A 21,545-nucleotide genomic window follows, 5' to 3' on the forward strand; every position below is an offset into this window, starting at 1 on the left:
ATTGCACCCTGAACTGAATAATTTAAAACTTAATGAGACAAATCTCATTTTTTCTTGGTTTTTATATTTCCACGGTTTAAAATAACAAATTAAATGGTTGTTTTCTTCTACCTTCAAGATAATTTCGAGTGTGAAAAGTGCAAAAAAATAATGATTTTAAATGGTTTTTAATGATTTTTGTGTTTCGAGGGTGTAAAGTGCTATTAATATTTTTTGAGGGTACCAAATGCAAAAATACTATATTTCAAGGGGCAAAGTGGAATTAAGACATTATTTACCAAGTGGAAACCATAGTCCAGAGGGGGTCGGTCGAAAAAAAGAATACCATAGGGGGATTATATGCTTACATTAAAAGTACAAAGGGGGTCATGTGCACAAAATTCAAACTAGAGGGGTATAAGAGTCATGTGCACAAAACCCAAATAACAGGGAGTTAAGTGCTATTTATCCTTTAGTTTAATGTACCCTCAATTCTCAGTTGCTCGATTTTCAAAATTTGGTTCGATTTTTTTGATATTTTAACCAGACCGGTGTCTGGGCCGGCCGGGTCACTTCTAATTCCAATTTGGACTTATTCAGTCGCATCCTCTGTATTTCTCCGGTTCTCCTTCTCCGACGATTGCAGAGCAGAAGCTTGATACAGGTATCTCTCCGACTAACAAATAGACTCTCTCTCTATCTCTCTTGCGCACACGTAAACATAGAATTCAGTTTTTTTTTTTATTACTTCGGTAAGATTCTTATTTTTTTTGTGATGTACTTGGGGATTGATTGATCTAGGGTTTTGTTTGGGTTTTCTGTTTCTCTTTCCACCTTTTCTGCATTCGCTGCTGGTTTTTTACTCATCTACTTTGATTTGAAAATTGACATCTCCCTATATATGTGTGTGTCTGTGTGTGTGTTGTGCCAATTTTATCATTGGCTGCGAATTGGACTGAGCCTTGTTTGGCATCAATAAGCTGCAAAAAAATCGGGCAAGAGTTTCATATGAGAGGCTTGGGATTCAAATTTATTAATGCTTGTGCTTATGATAATTTCCAGTTTCTGTAGGATAATGATTTTGCTATATATATATATATATATATATATATATATATATATATATATATATATATATATATATATATATATCTTTGAGACGAACCACTCTACCATAAATCACGTTTATTTCCCCTGTCGAGATTTGAGAACCACGTTTAAATTTTTGGGTTTCAGGTAATCGCTCGCTTGAGTATTTGTCTACACAATCAAAAGTTGCTGAAGCAGATTACTCTATTCCAGAACTTAAAAGCTATGCAACAGCCGTTGCAGCAAACAAAAGATCCTGAAATTGCAAATTCAGCTGTTTCATTTGCATCTCCGCTGAAGTTGCTGCTGTTGCATCTCACATGTGGGCTAGGGTTAGCCTCGGCTTTCTGGGTCACATTGCATTTTTATTCGCTCACTCTCATCCAAAATCCAGCCCGAACCCTCCTTATAGTATGGGTAGGTAAATCTCCACTTTTCATACATCAATTCTCCTAAATTTATGCAGTAATAATATGTGCACTTTTGTGTTTTTCTTGCTCAGGCTGTCGAGGCTTCAGTTGTGATCCCAATCTATAGTCTGTTTCGGCGCAATCCAGATCAGTGCTCTGTAATACAATTTCTTTTATTGCTACTGTAAATTTCTTCTGTAGTCTGTTTCGATGCAGTCCAGATCAATTGTCTCGTTAATCTCATTTTCTGCTCTCTTTTTTTCCTTTTTTTTTCCTCCTTCTTTCAGTATGTTAAAGCCATAGCGAGAGGGATTCTAGGTCTCCCTGCTGGTTAGTGCTATAAATGTCAAGTTAAAGGTTTCTTTTCCTTCATTTTATTTTATTTTATTTATTTATTTATTTATTTTTTTTTTTTTTTTTTATACTTCATGACAAGAAGACACTTTACGTTTATGGCTTGAGATGTTTCATTGTATGGCATGAGTAGATGATGTTCTCCGTTGTAGAATGATAACTGCATATTTTGTATTTTGTGGCATTTTATGAGTGTAATAATGGAATTTATCAAAAAAAAAAAATGCGAGTGAAAAATGAAATGCATTTTCATAATTGCCTTCTTTAGATCTCAAATGTTGTTTTACCGAAACGTTTTTTTGGTTCCTATGGTTTTTGTGGCCTTTCAGAAAACAAAGATTCATCACGTTTCACTGTGCTAGGAATGACACGATAGCTCTTGAAGTACTTGGATCATTTTATTTTGCAAGTATGAATTAGCTCAGTAATCAGCATTTACCAGCTAACGCAGAACGGTTTTATGCTTAAATTGACATTTAAGCATGCCTTTTTTAACATCCTAAACGACCAGGCCTATCGCTGAAGGTATAAAATGTGAAATCGGGCCTGGTCATAGGATTGTTACGATGCGTGATTGAGTGAGAAGCTGCAAAAGGTTCTTCTTTAAGTGTATATTATGTTCTAGGAAATTTGAGACAGGATTAAGTAACAGCACATAAATTATAAGTTTTTCCGTTTTTCTTGTAAACTTGGTACATTATTGCTCTCACTAATATCGATCCTAAGATTTATGTTATGTTTGTATTTGCAGGTGCTTTAGTGAATGCATTCGGAGCAATTGTATTGGGCGCACCTGTTGGAATTCAGTATGTGACACTGATTTACACTTCAAATTTGTCATCATGAATTTAAGAACTGAACCTACGTTGCGCTTGCATAGAGATTGTTCTGATCTATTATATTCTATAATCAGCAATTACCTTGAGGTCTCCCGTTTCCGGTTTTGTGCTCGTTGCTTTATCTATTTTTTCAAATTTTGGCTATTTAAGCTACTCTATTTTACTCAAAACTTGTTATAGTGTCCATGTGAACCTCATGCTACTTTAATCCTTAACCCTCACTTTTGCCTTTTTAATGGAGTACCTAAAATTAGACGACGGCAGCTATGGTTTGCCTAGGATTAGGATGGTTACAACTTGACTTTAAGTTCCTGTTTTGTATGACGCAATTTGAATGGCAGCCAAAAAATTAGTTTCATTTTCAGACTGTATGGACCGAAATAATTGAAAATAAAATTGCTATATTTCGCGGTCATCTTCCCCAGAAAAGTTGGGTGGATTTTAGGATTGTGTGAATTTTGTCCGGGGTAAATAGAGTTTGACAGAGTAATAGCTTCAGAAATTCCGCCAATGGTCGTTGGTGAATGATCTTCCGTCGATTCCTCTGGTCAAAGGGGGTAATGATGAAGCAGAGGATGCAATTTTAGAATCTTGTTAGAGGCTTATGATCCTGTATGTAGTTATTTACAATTTTGTTCAATGAATTACGAAGGTTACGTTAGGACTCTATGGTTCTGTGCATAGAATTTTTTATACTTTAGTAGTGTTTAGAGTAAACTTATGAACTGTAAATAGCTTTACCCTAATCTTATATACAATGAACAATAGTTGCTGATTCTCATCCTTCTTCGTTTGATACAGGCACTTCACAAAGACAATTCACTGGTCTCTTCTGATGTCTGTCTTTACGGTATATATTATCCCTTTACAAATTACAATCACCCTATTTCTAATGGAGTGTGATTCTTGCGGAAATTTTTCGATTAACCCCTTGATATTTGCTTTTCTTGCAGTTCACCCCTGCAGCTTGTGTTTTTGGCTCATCTTGGGCTGACTGGCATCGAGTATTTGCTCACACAAAGTAATGTGAATATAACCCCTTAGGATTCTTTGTTATCCAAAGGTGCGACTTTTGTGGATTCTGCATTTCACGATTTCGACTTGCAGGCCAATTGGATGTACAGATTTTATGATCTGTTTACCTGCGTATGGAGCTGTTATCGGAGCTTGGTTTGGTGCTTGGCCTATGCCTCTTGACTGGGAAAGACAATGGCAGGTACGGAACTTTGCCATCTAATTTACTCTTTTTTTTATTTTTCTTTTTTTTTTCCATTTCTTTTTTTTTTCTTTCGTTTCTTTTAGTGCTCTTTGTTAAGACTACCATTAGATTGTTTAAGATGGTCATCATGGTTTGTAAAAAAAATCATCTTACCAGTTAACTCAATTCAATGTTAATGAATGCAATATGGTATTCTTGTTCGAAATTTGAATCCTTTTTTTTTTTTTTTTTTTTTTTCCCTTTTACGCATTAAAAAAAAATTGCATTTTATGCAGGAGTGGCCAATTTGTGTGACCTATGGAGCAATTCTTGGATACTTGGTCGGAATGGTATTATCATCTGGACTTGCTATCTTTCACAATCGACGAAAGCACGAGAAGGGAGACTAATACGGGAACAATTCGCCAACATCGTGGTACAAAGTGACGTTGATTCATATTTCTTCGACGAAATCTCACACGTTATCTTTAAGCTCTTCTTCCGCCATACGTGATTCTTGCACAATATAAATTTAGCAAATTGAGAATGTTCGCCTAGCATGTTTTCTTAGGCTTTCCCTCATTGTCAAGACTAGCTTCATATTTTACGGCACGTAGTTCTAGTTTTTGAGGTGATGGGTGAAGTTTTTCGTATTATTTTTCCTTGGGATTTGAAATATTGTGTTTGTTCAAAAATGCTTCTTTAGTGAAATCTGGCTAGTATTTTAGTTTTCTAGCTTATGGTTTATGACCGCCGCTTATTTCTTATGCCTCGTTTGGTTTGGGAGATTAGCCATGATTATTTAAATAATTGGACTTCATTTGATGTCTTGTATCACCAATAACTTGCCGGGTCGACCTGCCAATATTATGTTATCATGGCTAATCCTGCATTATCTTGTCTTTTAAGAAGCTTTTTTGTTGGACGTGCAAGGGTCCGATAAAATAATTGGATTTTCTTTAAATTATTTAATCTTATCTTGACAACCAAACGAGTCCTTAATAAATAAACCTTTTCATATGCTATTGTGTCATCATTTATTTATTTATTATTATTTTTTTTGGCGGCAATCATCGAATCTTATTAGTCATGCACTCATGCTCGTGTGATGAAACACAACCCAAGCTCTATTCGGCCACCTTGTAAGTACGCTAAACTTCAAAATTCGAAAATGAACTTGAGTTCGAGCTCAAATTTTAATTATTATATATTAGTTATGTTTATAAAAATATAAGTTGGATTTCGAAAAACTTTTGAAAAGGAGTGGGAGCATGGAAAATTTATACTCGAGTTTGAACTTTTATCGAGCTAGCTAAGATCAACTCATTTTCACTCGTACTTCGTTATTAAAAATACGTATTAATTAATGATATATGCGCGACAAATAATATCATTAAATAAAAAAAAAAAAATGTTTTGACTTGAAAAACATTAAAATGAGCTAGAGTTTAAAAAACTCAAACCGGAGTTTGAGTTTTACCAAGCCGGGTCACGAGACTCGTAAGCGGCTCAACTCATTTGCACTCGTATTACATTTATTAGCGGTAGGTAACCATCAATGATACACGCGCGCATAACAATCATTGCATACTACAAAATTAATATCATTAAAAAATAATAATAAAATTATATATAGTCACTAGTAACGTATAAAGTGTAATATTTACGTAATTTTTACAATTCACGTAATATTAAGATTCGTGTCTATCCAATTTGCTATTCACCACGCGCTCCTCGTTCACCCAATCCCACAGTAATAAAGTCCACCTAACGCCAATTTAATGACGTCCAACGTCTACAAAATTCAAAATCGAGAATGAGATATTTTAGCCTGCTTTAGGCTCATAACTTTTATTATAGTCCGCTGACGCCACCCCTTTACAGCTCCGCACAGACGCAGACTCATTATTATAATTTGCATTTTAAAATATCCCAAAATAAGATTTCATATCTCCCAATGATTTCTCTTTACCATTTTATTTAAATCTCATTTATAATACAAGCAATCCTGAAAAATCACAAAAATATAATTTTTTTTGAAAACTTTAAACCACTATAAATTTGACCCCTTCACCACACCAACTCATTCATTCATCTCCTCCCAAGTTGATTTCATTTCACCACCACTTCGTAGATGTCAAAACGCCAAGACGGGGTTTAATAAAATCATCTCCCATTGGACTGTCAGAGAGTGAGATCTCACAGCCGGACGTTTTAGCGCAGAGCCACGTCAGCCAAAAGCTGAAGCACCAAACGGGCTCTCTTCTCGCCACGTGTCAATCCTCCAAAGGTGGGCCCCACCGACCGAACCCTTTAAATCCCTCTCTCTCCCCTCCTCATAGCCCTAAAAGCGCCAAAAAATAAAACCCCCTTCTCTCTCTGTGTTTTTTTCTCTCTCTAAAATGTTTTGTTTCTCTCTCTAAACACTCACTCGCTCATCACTCTTGTATGTCATCACTCCTTTGAAGTGTTCTCTCTCTTTTTTTTTTTTTTCCTTCTTTTTTTCGCCGATCAAAAATCAATACACGCATCTCAATTTTTCGTAGCCGCTGGTAATGAAACTGTGAAACAAAACCCCCATTAATTATGCCCGAACACGACCGTATCGATTTTTGTTTATCTGTGTAGAAAATTGAAAATACTTGGGGTATGGATTACTCTGATGATTGGCGTTGATTGATGTTTGTGTATGAATCGCTTTGTTAGTTACCAAAATTTCTTCAATGGCTGGAGCCTTTTTTTAATTGGGGTTTATTTATTTATTTGTTTTTTTTTTAATTTTCCCTGTAATTTTGATTAATAAAAAAAATCATGAAACGCTTGAAGTTGCATAAATGTTGATTTGATTTGATTTTCCTTTGGGTTTTTGCTCAAATGGGGGTTTGAGAGAATTCTGGAAATCTGGTACTCCTGTGTTACCAGAATTTGTTTTTTTCCGGACTTCTGTGCTATGTCGAACTTGTTTAGGGTGTGTCTGAATCTTACATGTTTGTTTCATCTTCTTTTTGTTCTTCATTTTCCTATGTTGGACTTCTCCTTATCATTTCATCGTTGATGTTAATTTTCTGATTTTTCCCATTCTTGTATAGCTATTTCCATAAGTGAAGGTATGCCGTTTTTTAACACGTTATGGTTATGAAAGGGCAGATCTTGTTTCGTACTTTTTATCTCGAAGCTGAAACGATGATTTTCCGTCTATTATCAGATGTCCATGTTTAGAGGATGAAGAAACATTCGAATGCAGGGATACGTAAATTCATGGATTTTGTGAAATAATGATTCGAAATTTCAAATCCAATCATTTAGTCTTTGTCGCATTTTCCCGATACTTTTCGGATGATTTGTTTCTCATACACAGTTGTCCGTGATTTTGCATAATTGAAGCTATATTTGTCTTTGTGAGAATTGTTTGTGAAACTTCATCAGTCTGAAAGTTGACATAAAACATTGCATTTGAACTAATCGAGTTCATTGCTGCTTTGCATATCTCTACCATCTTGCATTAGTATCCTCGTTTTCAATTGCACGATGAATATAACCTTGTTGAATATTCTATCCAGATAAGAAGAAAAGAGCAAATAAATGGGATGTGGCAATCCACCTGCCTTGACTGATGTGGAGGAAGGGCAAGAAAGACATTCTCTCACTACCAAACCGAGTGGAGCTGATGACAGTGGGCGGAGTCACGATTCCAATACTGGAGCAGATATGTCTTTTCCGTTTTCGCTGAATTATCCTCATTTTCCCGTGAGCAATAATGAAAACAATATATTGCGTGGTTATACGAATTCCAATTGCTCGACAAATTCCGAGACTAATCCAAATTCGATCAATGTCGAAAACGACAAGTCACCTTCCTTTGCGACTGCAACAGGTTATCCAATAAAGGCACATGGAGCTGAAGCTAGAAATAGTGGAATTAGTATGCCACAGATGAGTGGAAATTTTTCTGCATTGCCTCTTGTGGATAATTTTGGTGGTGCGGGAAATAAAAACAATACCAACGTTGCCCCTCCTCCGTTTAGATTTCCGCAAAAAGTTGATGGGAGTTTTCTTACTCTTGGAATCGGAGGCAGTACAGAGGTCAGGTCCAATAGTAAGTTCAGCACTCGAGAAATTGCTAGTAAATTGGAGGATGCAGACAACAGTTCTCTTATTGGACGAAATCTCGATAACCCTTTAAGTATTACTCAATTGACGGGTAGCGAAGCGAGGGTTCAAACTAGTGGTGGTGGATTATTAAATAATCTGAGTGGTGAAGGCACCACTTCCAGGCTAAGTTCAGTGGCAGTGCCTCGTTTGCAGAATATGCAGTCTAATACAGTATCTAATTTTACGGCGAGACGCGATGCTTCTTCTGTAATTGGTTCTTCAGCTCCATCATCATTGCCTTATCGAAGCAATTTAATATCTCGGCCTCAATATGCCAACCTGCCAGCATGGTTAGTGCCAGAAACGAGGAATTCCGCGCATTTTGCAGGCCAGCCTGTAACAGGGATACAGGACCACCTTAGACAAAGACCGATTAACGTGCCGTCGGAATCTTCCAGAAATTACCTTTCTGACATGCAGAGAGGAAGCTCCATCAACCACACACAACTAGGTGAATCATACAAGTCATTTCTTTCGATATCGTTGTGTGCCATTTAATTTTTACTTTGATATTGTAGGATATAGTTTCAGTCATTATCTAGAAAAGAGTAAATTAAGATTTTACGAAACTGATGTAGCATCCCTTTATGTTTGTCTAGGGTGGAGAACTGAGCATATTTTTTTTTTCTGATGCAAATGTATGAACGATGAAACTGTAGCCGATTCCTACAAATCATTTGTTCTTCTCTAAAAGTTTGGTTTTTGATTTTTTTTTTCTTACAGGAAACTTAGTTACACATGGAGATGGTAGAAGAGTTCAGAGTAGCCCTGTTTTTCGTGTCCCAGTGAATGCGCAACCAGCGGGTAAGGGGTCTATATTAAATCTTGTCCGTATAAGTACTTCTGTTCTGATGAATTCAAAATTCTAAGAGAGAGAGAGAATGGAGAGAATATTTTAAGAGAGAGAATGGCATAGGATATTTATGTGACTAGTATGAACTATTAATGTACGTTTAACTCGTGAGAGAACCCTATAGTTAGTATTCATAAATAACGACTGGCTTCTTTTTTTTGAAATGTGTTATTTTGCTCTTTATTTAGGAAATCTACCTTCGCGAGCAGAAAGTACCTCAACGGGATATGCTAACTATGGTTCTTCCCCATCAACCGTTCAACCAATGGGTAAGCTTACGTAATACTTTCAATTATGTTCATCAGTATTTCAAAAATTTTATCCCCCTATTAGTTTACCTAAAAATGTATTCTGGAATGTAAATACGTGTCGCGTGCTCATATTGACTTTTTTCACGGTTTCCATTTTTCTCAGGGAATTCACTTGCTTCTCGTAATTTCGGATCTGTTGATGCCCTTCGGAATAGTTTATATCCTCAGATTTCAAACAGCAACGGTTTTCAATCTGCTGCTCCTGCTGCTCCATTCCCTAGGAGGCTGGGAGTTCAGCCTAATGATATTGCTAATGCCATAACCACCATCAGAGGTTTGTATTCGACTGTCGCTAATAAGAGATATTACTCACAACTAATTTCACATATTTAATATAAATAAATAATAACCTGACTTCTGAATTATTTTGTGATACTAATGTTTTTACTAGGTCCTCCTCCTCCAATCAATTTGGCTCCTTCTCCAATGCGGATGGCTCCTCCAGTTAATCCCTTTAGACCCGTCGCACTCTTAGGTAATTCCATGAAATCTACGGTATAATATGGGCTTAGTATTCGGTTTTCCATTTAATTAATTCTTAAAACAATATAGGTCAATATCAAAATGCTATGCCCCCTCATTTGTCGAGGAATTTTCCCAGAGTTGATTATTCTCAAGGTACCTCTATTATTAATTCGTCTCGAACGTACGTCAAAATTAATTATTGGTAAATTAATTAATTTCTTGTAAAAATTTCTCCCTCTTTGCAGGTCATGTAATTCCAGGTGCAAACCTAGCTATAAGGCCACCTCAGCCTTCTCCTCCTATTAACGTTCCTCGTCCATCTTTGAAAAGACAACAAACCGAAAATTATCTGGCCCCACAACATATAAGTCAACGCAGGAAAATCCTTCCTCAACCCGTTCCGCACCCTTCTCCTTTGCTCCTCCAAAGGCCGCTACCCGGCGCTCCAGCTACTCTAGCTCCTATTCCACCTAGATATTATACTCCACCGGCCCTTTCTCATATAAAATGTTAGGTTTCTCTTTTTTTGTCTCTTTCGCATAACAATTAGTCAATTATTTATTTATCGTAATATGAAAATTTTAATTTATATACGCTGTTATAGGTTGTGAAGCGACACCTGAGCCAATCGGAGAGAAGTGTCTGTTATGCAAGAGGGATCTTTCTTTCACAGCGGAAGGTCCCGTTTTTCAGCCGACTATTCCACCAGGTGCTGCTGTTTTACCGTGCGGCCATACATTTCACGACCATTGCTTGCAAAAGATTACTCCCAAAGACCAGTCAAAGTGTCCTCCTTGCATTCCTTGTGCCATCGGTGAAACATAATTTCCGTCGTTTTTTTTCTTTCTGGCTTAACAAATTACATATTGCTCATATCTTTTGAGAATACATATTTTTGGCCGCTCGAGGGTAATTAAGAAAAAAATCGAAACTTTTTTGGGTTTTTGGTGGAGCTATAGTATAGTTCAAGGAACTGCACATAGATAGGGGTTCCCTAGTACCGTAACGGTGGTTAGTGTTCTTATTTTGTCTAGAATTAATTTCTTAAAGCCCTACTCATGAGAGCTTAAATAGAGGTTTTTTTTCGTTTTTGTAGTTGCTCCAAACTGTATTACCTTTCATAATCGGCAATGATATTTTCGACTTCGAATTGTTTGGTGTCGTCTACTTGTCTAGTTGTATAGCTTTCATTGCCTCGTTTTTTTTTTTTTCCGGTGGTCGGAAGAATGTTATCGGTGCTAAAATTATGTTTCCGGTTGAGTTTAGTTAAGATGCTGTTTGGTTTAAAGATATGGCGTGATTAATTCAATAAATGAACACTATTTGTTTTTAGGTTAGAAAAAAAGTCGCGTAAACTGCCATAAAATATGCGAAAAAGCTGCGCTTTCTCGATTTTTTTTTTCTTCTCCGAATATTAAATGGCAAAAGACCTAGCGAAAAGAAATGAAACACCAACTTAAAACGAATTGCAGAGTACAGCATTATAAATTCTAACACGACAAAGCATCATTGTCTATATCGAAGCATTTATCAAACCCTTGCATATTTTTTCGGCTTCTGAGAATCGGCTTCGGAGAATAAGTTACATGACACATATATATGAGTATGTGTGTCATTATTAGTCTTCCTCAATAAGCATATATATTTTCAAAATAGCAATTTTTCATTAGATAGACAAATTATCAACTAATATTTCTTGAACTAAAACGAAATGATGTAAACGAGCGAAACTATTTAAAGATATTGTGTTGAACGCAAGACTTTCTGATCGACTCGTGGTCTTCGTCGTCTTCAACTCCATAGTCCGACTACATCGTCAAGCTTGTGCTTCTATCTTCCAAATCAAAGACTTCCATATCAAAGACAGAGAGATTCTCATCGTCTTCATTTGTATAGTAAATGGAATTTGGTTTTATTCCTGCAAAAGAACGACAACAAAATCCAGCACCATCTTCACTGACAAAAATTGTCCGATTGCCTATATTGAGTATCTCAATGCACTTCATTTGATCTACATCCACCCGATAAACTTTGAAATCAAATCCTTTGTAAGAATCCGTCTCCTTGTCAAGTTTTTTAACCAACAACGGCTCACCACCACAAGATTTCTCCAGCTCAATCAACCATCCGCAGGCACGTTCATGAGATTTTGGGGGCCCTAGGCGAAATTTGAAGAAGGTTGAAAAATGGGGCTCTTCTACAATCTACGTTAAAACTCAATTTCTTTTAAAAAAGGATGATAAAATCTATGTGAACTCGTTTTTGTAAGGTATATAGCTAGAGACAAGGCTATAAATTTATGGGGGTTTGTGGGCAGTGCCCCCGAATTTTTTTTAAGGATAATTTTCATTAAGTAGCACTAAAACAAGTGTAAATATATAAAAATAAATAGCTAATGCACTATAAATTTTATAATTGGGGGTCTATGATTGAAGGTATTATAGAAATAAGTAAAAATCGTTGATCAATATATATTCATGAATTACAGTTCGCAATAATTATATATATAATATATATTTTTTTTAAAATAAATACTAATATATAAACGGTATAAAAAAAATTGGGGGCCCTAAATTTTTACAAAAATCCGGAGCCCTAGGCGACCGCCTACTTCGCCTCCCCTCAGAACCGGCCTTGACCATCCGCTATGTGAAATGGACGAATAAGGAGTGACCCAAAGCTCCACCATTCGGTCAAATGTAATTGTGTGTGTCAAACTTCAAGGGGATCATCTGCAAACATAAAAGGGGAAATGAAAGCACAGTGAGGTCATCTACAAAAAAAAAGTACTTTGACGTTTGACACTAGCAGTTAAGTGTAACGGAAAAACTAACAGAAACTACCGCATCAACCACGAGGGGATTATTTACTGATATTAAAAGTATAAGAGAGTCATCTGCCAAAACTTGTAACCACAAAGGGTTAAGTGCTATTTACCTTAAACTTAACACCATCTGAATCCAACCAACCTACATGGCTACATCCGACTCGGTCATCTCTTTATTTTTTAAATTTCTTAATACACATATTTGTTATTGGCTCGATGATTCCGAAAGTTTAACTATTTGCACACAAAGTACTTCAACTTGATCTACTTAAACCGCAACCCAAAATAAGTAATAAGTAGTTGACACGAGGTGATAAATTGTACGTAGAAAACGACAGGTGTATTTTGATCATCTAGCCCAACTTCATTTTTCTCATGTTAATCGAAACTTTTAATTACGAAATTCCCACTTTCGAAATAAACTTTTATATCTTTTTGGAAATGTTTATAACTTTTAAATAAAATTTAGGGTAAATTACGGCCACCCACTAAGTTATGGTCAAATTACGAAAATCCCTTCATGTTTGGGTAATTACAGTCACCTCTCAACTATGTATTATGTTACGAAAAAACCCCTATAGAGGTTAATTTAGGGATGTTAAATCGGTAAAACCGAACCGAAATTTCGGTACACAAACATTTCATACCGTTTACCGAACTGAATATACGATTTGGTTTGGTAAATAACCGAATTACATAAATTTTATCTAACAATATTTAAAAGGAGAGGGTTGCTATAATTACCTAAACAAGATGAATTTTTCGTAATTTGACCATACCTCAAGGGTGACCGTAATTTACCCTAAAATTTATTATATATTTTTTACCAGATGTATTTTATCTATTGGTAAAAATAACACAACCATTCATAAAGAAGTCCAAGTCCGATGACAAGAGTATTAAATTCCGACCAAAACTTGTCGAACGCCGCCGCAAGAAACGGCCACCATCTTACGTCAGCAAAGCATACATGACAGTTATTGCTGTTATTTTATATATATTTATTATTATATTCCTTTTCCCTTTTCTTTTCTCTCTTCTATTTAATTTCCCTTCAAGAAAACGTCGTTGTTTTATTCCTTTACACAATCAAACATCTTATAAGAAAACCAATTCCTCATCTACGTAAACCCTAATTCAAATTCTTTCCTAAGCTCATACTCATTTTTAACTCAATCAGCTTCCCCCCTTTTTTTTTGTTCCCCCCAATTTCAATTCAATTCAATTCGATTCAATTCCCCAACCACAAACTCTGCAATTTTTTTTTTCAGTTTTCGGCTTGTTCAGCTCTTACATTATCTGTTTGTTTGGTGAAGATATAATATATATACAATGGATGTGAGTGAGTACGGAGATGGAGCTGCATGGTTCAGGGGTTCGATTATCGGAAAAGGGGGTTTCGGTTCCGTTTATCTCGCAACTCTGAAGAATCCGACATCGAAATACAGCTGCTTTCCGCCTCTAATGGCGGTGAAATCGGCCGAGGTTTCCGCTTCGGGCTCGATTCAGAAGGAAAAGGAGGTTCTTACCAATTTGAAAGGGTGCCCTTATTTGATCAAGTGTTTCGGTGAAGAAACAACAATTGGCAGCAATGGCGTAATGGCGTATAATCTGTTGTTGGAGTACGGTTCGGGCGGAACTTTATCCGATCGAATCGAGAAATCGGGTGGCGGTGGATTGGCTGAGTGCGAGGCTAGGGTTTATACGAGGTCTATTCTCAGAGGGTTGAATCATATTCATGGTAATGGGTATGTTCATTGTGATTTGAAGCCCGAGAATATTTTGCTTGTGCCGAATTCGGGTGCCGGAATTAGGGCAAAGATTGGGGATTTTGGGTTGGCGAAGAGGGAGAGAAATTCGAAGAAGAGCAAAATATTGGAACCCTATTGGAGGGGTACCCCTATGTATTTATCGCCCGAGGCTGTGGTGGATAAAGTGCAAGAGTCGCCTTCCGATATTTGGGCACTTGGTTGTATTGTGCTTTATATGCTAACGGGAAATTTGCCGTGGGAAGGGAAGAAATCGGAAGAAATAATTCGGAAAATAGGGACAAGGGGTCGATTGCCTAAAATCCCGAATGAGTTATCGAAGGAGGCGAAAGATTTTCTAAAGGGGTGTTTTGTGAGGCGGTCCGTTTTCAGACATACTTCTGAAATGCTTTTGCATCATCCGTTTGTCGAAGTTCTTGAAAATGGTGATGCGGTTGAAGAATCGGTGGAATTTGAGTTTAACTGTGACGTATATTCAGACGAGGATTCGTTTTCGTCTTGGTCTGAAGAAGAGTTAGAAGAGGTTGAAAATATTGAAGGTGTTATGGGTTTCGACCAATCAAACGAGACGTCGAAACGGGCCCCGTTACATAGTTTACGGAAGAGGAAACAACATTGTCCTGTTAGTTTAGTCATTCCTGTAGGAATCTATCAAAGTTGATTATTGACAGGCTGTACTTAGTTTATGTAACAAAAAAACATATGGAAATCTCATTTATATATTGATTATTTTTTCCTTACATTGTTGTCGATTTTCGTTCTAATTTACGATTCTTGGATTATTTATTTGCGATTACTTGAGAATATAAACTCCTGTTTACTTTTAGTGTAAGAGTGTTATATGTAATCAATCCTCTGTTTGCTTTTAGCATCAGATATAACAATGATTAACTACTTTGCCATTGCTAATCTCCTCAAGGAAGTTATCCTATCTAGGCTCCACAAACAATTTAAATACGAAAATATCCAATTGTACGCGTGTATATATTCGATACACATTTTTACATATGAAATTTAACGTGTTTACGTATGTGTTTGTGTGTAAATCGACGATGATATATTAAGTTAACCAGATGTAGCATATAGAAAAAGCTAGAAAAACAAAATGAGGAGTTGGGGTTTGGGTGAAATTCCTATTAAAGCCAACATAGAGGGCCAAAATTACAATTTTCTGGAGTTATGTACCTTACAAGCAACAAATTAAACGTATGATTGAATTTGATCATAAAAGATTTTTAGCCCTAAGCAAAATCTCTCAACAATGTTTTAGCTCGTTGACTACTCTCAACACTATTTTAGCTCGTTGACTAGATTCGTACAAAAGTTAAAGTACACAATTATATAATATTATTTCAATAAATTAGTAGCAACTCTTCCCGAGATTAACTTTTTAAAGGGACGAAGAAAAAACCTATTTTATACATACAAACATATGTTAATTATGTTTAGTAAATAATTTCATAGACAAATCAAATTAATACCCGATATTAATCTAGTATAAGAAACCTATGTATACTACTCACCTTCATGATAGCTGGTGGGGATTGATGTAATCCGTACCCTAGTTTAGTAGCCACATAGGGCTCGTTCGGTAACCGCTATAAGGTTCTACTGACTAAATAGTAGGGGCTAATAACATGTCCGGTTGACAATATTCACACTTTTTCAAACCCGCTATTAAAATCAGAGTCCGCTATTAAATGCTACTATTGCATTAAATTAGTAGCACCCCCACTGGAGATTAATTTAAGGCTGCGGCTATATGCAAGACTAATTCTACTTGTGCAAGATCAAATTAAAATTTTCAATGTATAAATACTATAATACCCTTATTTATTAAAAAAATAAAAAATTCCAAATATGCAAGACCAAAAATTCAAAAATACAAAAAACCCTATCACAAGACCACAAAACCACAAGATCAACTATCATCTTCTCCATCTTCCAAAACCCACAAGACCTTTCTCCTTCCTCCTCCATTAACCCACAAAACCTAGAAATTCAAAATCATCAAAACTCAACAAATCTTACAAAGATGGCAAGTATGGAGTCAAGAGACATCAAAATAGAAGATTCTACGATGGAAGAACCCAAGAATGTATGCATTTATTGGTTTTTTAGCTAGAATATCGATTTTCCAAAAAAATCCCGCGCAAACGAATTCGACATGTACAGGTCGAATTTTACAGCTAAAAATCGACATTTAGATGTCGATTTTGAGGTATAAAATTCGACATTTGAATTTGTGCTATAAATTCGACATGTCAATGTCGATTTTTACCTATGAAATTCGACGCTTAAGTGTCGATTTGTAGCATAGTTTTTCGACACCTTGGTGTCGATTTTTGTTTTTTTCTCATTATTTGTATTTGGTCTTACATGAGAAAAAAAAAAGCCAATTTAATTTATGGGCATACTTGTCATTCCATCTTAATAAAATAGAATCTTTTGGAATCTTTCTTTAATTTGGTCTTGCACAAGTGGAATGAGTATTGCATATAGCCGCAACCTTAATTTAATAGGGGTGATTAAAAAGGAAAAAAAACAATTTTTATCCTTAAAATCATATCGTATTATACAATTCATATATAATAACTGAATTTAACAAATTTAATAGAAGATTTAATCTAAGAAAACGAACATGCTACTAACTAAATAATTAATTAGCTAGTATGGAGTTAATCCAATCTTATCTAATCCAATATAGGTAACCGACCAAGATAAGCCCATATATATATATATATATATATATATATATATTTGTACATACGGATCGATAGATTTAAAACAAAAGAAAATCTATATTTCATTGCCCTAAGACGGATAGGTCTTCTCTAATATATATATATATATATATACATATATATATCAACTTTTCAATCTAATAAACATATTATACAACAAATTCTCTCTAATATATATATATACCTATATATATATATCAACTTTTGAATCTAATAAACATATTATACAGCAACTTCATATAAACTTTATCGATCTAAGTTTCAAGAACTCCAGATATACTATGGCTGGAACAACGAAGAACTATGGAGATGGAGCTGCATGGAAGAGGGGTTCCATGATCGGAAAAGGTGGTTTTGGTTCGGTTTATCTAGCTACGCTAAAGAACAATAAGAACAAGAATAAATTAGGTTTTCCATCGGTGATGGCTGTGAAATCGTCGGAGGTTTCAGTTTCGAGTACGCTTCAAAAGGAGAGGGAGATCATGGCAGATTTGAAGGGTTCTCCTTATTTAGTCGAATTGTTCGGCGACGAGACGACAGCGAGTAAAGACGGTACTTTCTTGGCGTACAATCTCTTGTTGGAGTATTGTTCGGGCGGAACCCTGGCGGAAAGAATAAGGAAATTCCGCGGGGCCGACAAGGGTTTGCCTGAATCCGAGGTTAGGGTTTATACAAGATGCATACTCGCAGGTTTGGCTCGCATGCATGAAGCTGGATACGTGCACTGCGATATCAAGCCCGATAATATCTTGCTTGTGCCGCAAGCTAATGATTCGTTCGGCGCGAAGATATGCGATTTCGGATTGGCGAAGAGGGAGATTAGAAATTTCAAGAAGAGGAGAATAATGAGAGAGTATTGGCAGGGGACCCCTATGTATTTATCGCCCGAGGCTGTGAATGATAATATACAAGAGGCGCCTTCCGATATTTGGGCGCTTGGTTGTACTGTGCTGAAGATGCTGACGGGGAAGCCGGTTTGGGAAGGGAATACTTCTCAGGAAATAATGAAGAAGATAGCGGCAGAAGGGGAATATCCTAATATTCCGGATTATATATCGGATGATGCAATGGATTTCGTCAGGCATTGTTTGATTAGGAATTACTCGTATAGACCGACTGCTCAAATGTTATTCGATCATCCGTTTCTTGATGATCTGGACGAAGATGAAGACGAAGATGAAGACAGCGACTTTGAAGATTCGAGCGTGACCGTTGACAAACCGTGGGCTACTTTTGAGGGCGATTCGTTTGGTAATTCTTGTTGGTTTGACAAAGCTGTTGATTATTAATTATTCTCAATTTGAAAAATCAGTTGAATCTTGTTCAACTTTGTATTCAGACTTCAGTTATGTAATATAATTAATTACTATGCAAAGATATGAAATTTTCAAAGTACTATTGTTAAATATATTAATGCTTACATCTCTCTTTAATTTGTCCCTTCTTCATTGTTAATATTGTAATTAATTACTTCTATTAATCTTGTTCTTGCCCAATGGCACAATCAAATGTATATACACAATTACAGTACTGAAATTAAATCATTAATAAGGCATACAACGAACTTGAAGGCCCTCGTTTCCGTAACTTTGTTGTTCCTCTTCAATCTGTTTGGCCGAATCCACAAGCGATTTATTACCGTACTTAACCTCGATGAGTTCAAGTGACGAAATATCCCCGACACAATTTGGAATCTCACTTAGATTCCGACAACTATGAAGCAGCAGAAACCTAAGACATGGGAAATGGTCACTTTCAGTTATCCATTGTTGAGGATCAGAGTTGTCAATAAGCAGATATTTAAGCTCAAGAAACTCTCCCTCGTTTGTTATCCACTCGTCTCCTTCGCAAGCAGATTCTCGTAGTTTAAGCACTTGAAGATTAAGCAACGAACCAACAATGGCCATATCTTTCCAATTAATAATCCCAAACCCAGTCAAAGTCAACTCTTTGAGCAACCTAGGAAAAACAGGATTAAGCCTTGTCCGAAAATCGGGCCTGCCAATCACCTCCAACTTCAAACTTTCGAGTTTACGCAAGTGCACAAGATTGCCGAGGTGGAATTCTTGATCACAGTCATCACCAGAATAAACGATTCCGAGTTTTCGTAGATTAGGAAGCATTTCGGTAATCTTCTCGCTGCACACAAAATTCGTTACTACAGAGAGCGTTTGCAGGTTTTCTAGAGCACGAGTTGCTCCTTCGTCAGGGCAGGGTAAAGGGCCGAAAGAGCGACAAACGAGATGCCTTAACTGCGGCATCCTCCAAATTTCCCGTGGCAGAGGTACGAAACATGTCCCCACAGAACGAACGATTAAGGATTGAAGATTCTGAAGGTTTGATATGTCCGAAGGAATCATAGTCGGGTAGCTGAAAGCAAGGTATCGTAGATGGAAAAGCTCGAACAGTTTCGAAGGGAGCGATACGTATAATATAAACGGGCTGAAATTAGCATCCACCACATCCAACACCCTCAGCAATCGAATATTCCCAACAAAGCCCAACGAACTCGCATTGCGCTGAAAGCATATAACAGTACGAATACTCGAGCCATAAATGCTCGTCTCGCGATCAAGATAAGAGTGAGCAATACATATACGTCGCTGGTTTTTAATCCTTTCAAGAAGAACATCCGAAACGTACCTATCGGTAATGTGTTGGTGGAACTTCTCTTCGTTCGCCTTTCTTATGCACAAGTCCCGAACAAGATCGTGTACGCTGCAACTCTTGATTCTGCCGTTGGATTTCCTCTTTGTGACGAAAATGAGACTCCTCTTAACAAGATCCTCCAAATAATCCTCCGCCCCCTCTTCGAAGCTTCTAGAAGAACTTGGCTTCAAGAAACTCTCGGCCACCCATAGTTTGACGAGTTTCGAGGCACGGATCTCGTAATCTTCCGGAAACCCTCCCATGTACAGAAAACACGGCCTCAAATGATGTGGCAAGTGAGTGTAACTCAAGTACAATATCTTTTCAATCTGCCCGTCTTTAGTACCGACCGTCGAATTTACATTTTTCGAGATTTCCTCCCACGAAGAACGAGTCTTGCTGACCGTGGATAGAACACCTGCAATCACTACAATCGCGAGGGGTAATCCTCTACATCCCCGAGCAATCTCCTTCCCGATATTTTCCAATTCGAGAGGGTAATTTTCTTCGTGTCTAAAGACTTTCTGCTGAAGCAAATCCCAGCTTTGCTCGGCATCCATGAAAGGCATCTCGTGAAGAGGGCTACAAGGGTCTGCGTAAGCAGCCACGTCAGACAACCTCGTCGTCAGCAAAATCCGACTTCCGTTATTATTATCCGGAAAAATCCTCTTCGTATCGTCCCAAGCTTTCGTACTCCACATATCATCCAACACGATGAGATACCTCCTACCGATTAGGGTTTGGTATATCTTTTGTTTCATCGCTTCATTGTTGCTCTGTCCGAAATTCTCGGTCACTGATTCAGATTCATTACTCCGTACGGGTTCTTCTTTGATGAACTCTTTCATGGAAGAAACGAGGCCCGAAAGAAGATCGTGCACACTGTAATGCTGTGAAATTGTGACCCAACCACGAATAACAAAGTGCTGCATAGTTAACGGATCGTCGTAAGCGCTTCTAGCTAGGGTTGTCTTACCGATTCCGCCCATACCAAAAATTGGGATTACTTCGAGTTTCGACGATTCTCCACAGAGCCGAGATTTTACCGCAATTAGGTCATCGTTAAAACCGACCATAAGATTTTTACCTGTGGACGCGAGTTTGGGGGATGAACTAACACTATCACCGGGAAAAAAATCGCCGATTAGCTGCGCGGTTTTCGTTCCGGCGCCATTTTTTATCAGCATCACATCTGCGGCGATTGAATCGAGATCTCCGGTTACTTTTTCCAGATCTCGAAAATTGCGGCGGCGGTTACCGTACTTCGACGGCCGGATTTGGTCCGACGTGAGGAATTCGATGGTGTCTTCTGCTTCAGTTGCTGCATCTCCGATTCGAACTTCCAGAGTGGTGGCTTTATCTGGGAAATCTTCGAGAAATGCTTGCAGGAAAATGGAGTATTCGTGGATTGATATGATTGGCTGTTTGTTGGGAAGAAAAATTGGATGCTTTTGATTGGTCAGGATTTGATCTGTGGTTTGTGTAAGCGAAACAAGTGCAGCATATGCCATCTCTGGTTTTAGTGTGTAGCAGATGAAGATGAAGAAAAGAAGAACTATATCAAACTAGTATAAATAAATTTTTTATATAACATTAATATTCATACAAAGTTGATAATATAAATCCACTTGTCAATAAGATTTTGCAAAACTTAATTGTCATAATATGAATAGTGATGAGTAAATAAATAATTAAGAAAGCAAACATTAATAGATTTTTTTATAAAAAGATGCCATTCACGAAGAAAGCAGCCAAAATAAGAAAGAATACAAATAAAAAAAATTTAGGAAATTAGTAGGGAAACAAATAAACAAAAAAGAATAATAATTGTAAAATTGTTATTAAGAAAGAAAGTGGAATCACGAATAAAGCGAAAAACCATTACATTGAGATAAGAAAAAATAAA

The 21,545-nt window shown here is 36.9% G+C and overlaps 5 protein-coding genes across 9 annotated transcripts; 4 read left to right on the forward strand and 1 right to left on the reverse strand.

The window, feature by feature from the left end:
* Positions 1 to 446: 446 nt before the first annotated feature.
* LOC105976019 (phosphatidylinositol-glycan biosynthesis class F-like protein) lies at positions 447 to 4,629 on the forward strand. 2 transcript variants are annotated; one of them, XM_013001298.2, is made up of 9 exons: positions 447 to 643; positions 1,216 to 1,485; positions 1,571 to 1,636; positions 1,766 to 1,808; positions 2,584 to 2,638; positions 3,473 to 3,521; positions 3,625 to 3,692; positions 3,779 to 3,887; positions 4,166 to 4,629. In XM_013001298.2, exons 2-9 carry the CDS (start codon positions 1,294 to 1,296, stop codon positions 4,277 to 4,279), a joined length of 696 nt encoding a protein of 231 aa, XP_012856752.2. In that variant the 5' UTR covers positions 447 to 643; positions 1,216 to 1,293; the 3' UTR covers positions 4,280 to 4,629. The 2 variants fall into 2 exon arrangements, with proteins under 2 accessions (XP_012856752.2, XP_012856753.2); XM_013001299.2 differs by having other exon boundaries at positions 615 to 731.
* Positions 4,630 to 5,697: 1,068 nt separating this feature from the next.
* LOC105976082 (uncharacterized) lies at positions 5,698 to 10,800 on the forward strand. Of its 4 annotated transcripts, none has more exons than XM_088823001.1 (9): positions 5,698 to 6,159; positions 7,430 to 8,472; positions 8,745 to 8,825; positions 9,063 to 9,143; positions 9,289 to 9,459; positions 9,577 to 9,660; positions 9,738 to 9,803; positions 9,896 to 10,159; positions 10,255 to 10,800. In XM_088823001.1, exons 2-9 carry the CDS (start codon positions 7,452 to 7,454, stop codon positions 10,473 to 10,475), a joined length of 1,989 nt encoding a protein of 662 aa, XP_088679127.1. In that variant the 5' UTR covers positions 5,698 to 6,159; positions 7,430 to 7,451; the 3' UTR covers positions 10,476 to 10,800. The 4 variants fall into 4 exon arrangements, with proteins under 4 accessions (XP_088679127.1, XP_012856826.1, XP_088679125.1 ...); XM_013001372.2 differs by lacking the exon at positions 5,698 to 6,159 and adding an exon at positions 6,216 to 6,516; XM_088822999.1 differs by lacking the exon at positions 5,698 to 6,159 and adding an exon at positions 6,216 to 6,421.
* Positions 10,801 to 13,540: 2,740 nt separating this feature from the next.
* LOC105975590 (mitogen-activated protein kinase kinase kinase 20) lies at positions 13,541 to 14,986 on the forward strand. The gene has a single exon (XM_013000787.2). The coding sequence runs from the start codon at positions 13,810 to 13,812 to the stop codon at positions 14,905 to 14,907; it is 1,098 nt and encodes a 365-aa protein (XP_012856241.1). The 5' UTR covers positions 13,541 to 13,809; the 3' UTR covers positions 14,908 to 14,986.
* A 2,243-nt stretch (positions 14,987 to 17,229) lies between these two features.
* On the forward strand, positions 17,230 to 18,451 carry LOC105975700 (mitogen-activated protein kinase kinase kinase 20-like). Its single transcript, XM_088823004.1, has one exon. The coding sequence runs from the start codon at positions 17,272 to 17,274 to the stop codon at positions 18,277 to 18,279; it is 1,008 nt and encodes a 335-aa protein (XP_088679130.1). The 5' UTR covers positions 17,230 to 17,271; the 3' UTR covers positions 18,280 to 18,451.
* Positions 18,439 to 21,381, reverse strand: LOC105975695 (putative late blight resistance protein homolog R1B-17). Its single transcript, XM_013000907.2, has one exon. It carries the CDS (start codon positions 21,148 to 21,150, stop codon positions 18,535 to 18,537), a length of 2,616 nt encoding a protein of 871 aa, XP_012856361.2. The 5' UTR covers positions 21,151 to 21,381; the 3' UTR covers positions 18,439 to 18,534.
* Positions 21,382 to 21,545: the final 164 nt, after the last annotated feature.

This window comes from Erythranthe guttata, chromosome 9, assembly GCF_056151865.1.
Source record: "Erythranthe guttata isolate IM_541 chromosome 9, IM_541, whole genome shotgun sequence".
Lineage (NCBI taxonomy): Eukaryota > Viridiplantae > Streptophyta > Magnoliopsida > Lamiales > Phrymaceae > Erythranthe > Erythranthe guttata.

What these genes read in the sequence shown, in the direction of transcription:
- LOC105976019 (XM_013001298.2), top strand. Translation starts at nt 1,294, where the DNA reads ATGCAACAGCCGTTGCAGCAAACAAAAGATCCTGAAATTGCAAATTCA. An exon ending in GATTCTAGGTCTCCCTGCTG is followed by an intron (nt 1,809 to 2,583) that starts GTTAGTGCTATA and finishes TTGTATTTGCAG; the next exon opens with GTGCTTTAGTGAATGCATTC. An exon ending in TTCTGATGTCTGTCTTTACG is followed by an intron (nt 3,522 to 3,624) that starts GTATATATTATC and finishes CTTTTCTTGCAG; the next exon opens with TTCACCCCTGCAGCTTGTGT.
- LOC105976082 (XM_088823001.1), top strand. Translation starts at nt 7,452, where the DNA reads ATGGGATGTGGCAATCCACCTGCCTTGACTGATGTGGAGGAAGGGCAA. An exon ending in ATCAACCGTTCAACCAATGG is followed by an intron (nt 9,144 to 9,288) that starts GTAAGCTTACGT and finishes CATTTTTCTCAG; the next exon opens with GGAATTCACTTGCTTCTCGT. An exon ending in TAGACCCGTCGCACTCTTAG is followed by an intron (nt 9,661 to 9,737) that starts GTAATTCCATGA and finishes AAAACAATATAG; the next exon opens with GTCAATATCAAAATGCTATG.
- LOC105975590 (XM_013000787.2), top strand. Translation starts at nt 13,810, where the DNA reads ATGGATGTGAGTGAGTACGGAGATGGAGCTGCATGGTTCAGGGGTTCG.
- LOC105975700 (XM_088823004.1), top strand. Translation starts at nt 17,272, where the DNA reads ATGGCTGGAACAACGAAGAACTATGGAGATGGAGCTGCATGGAAGAGG.
- LOC105975695 (XM_013000907.2), bottom strand. Translation starts at nt 21,150, where the DNA reads ATGGCATATGCTGCACTTGTTTCGCTTACACAAACCACAGATCAAATC.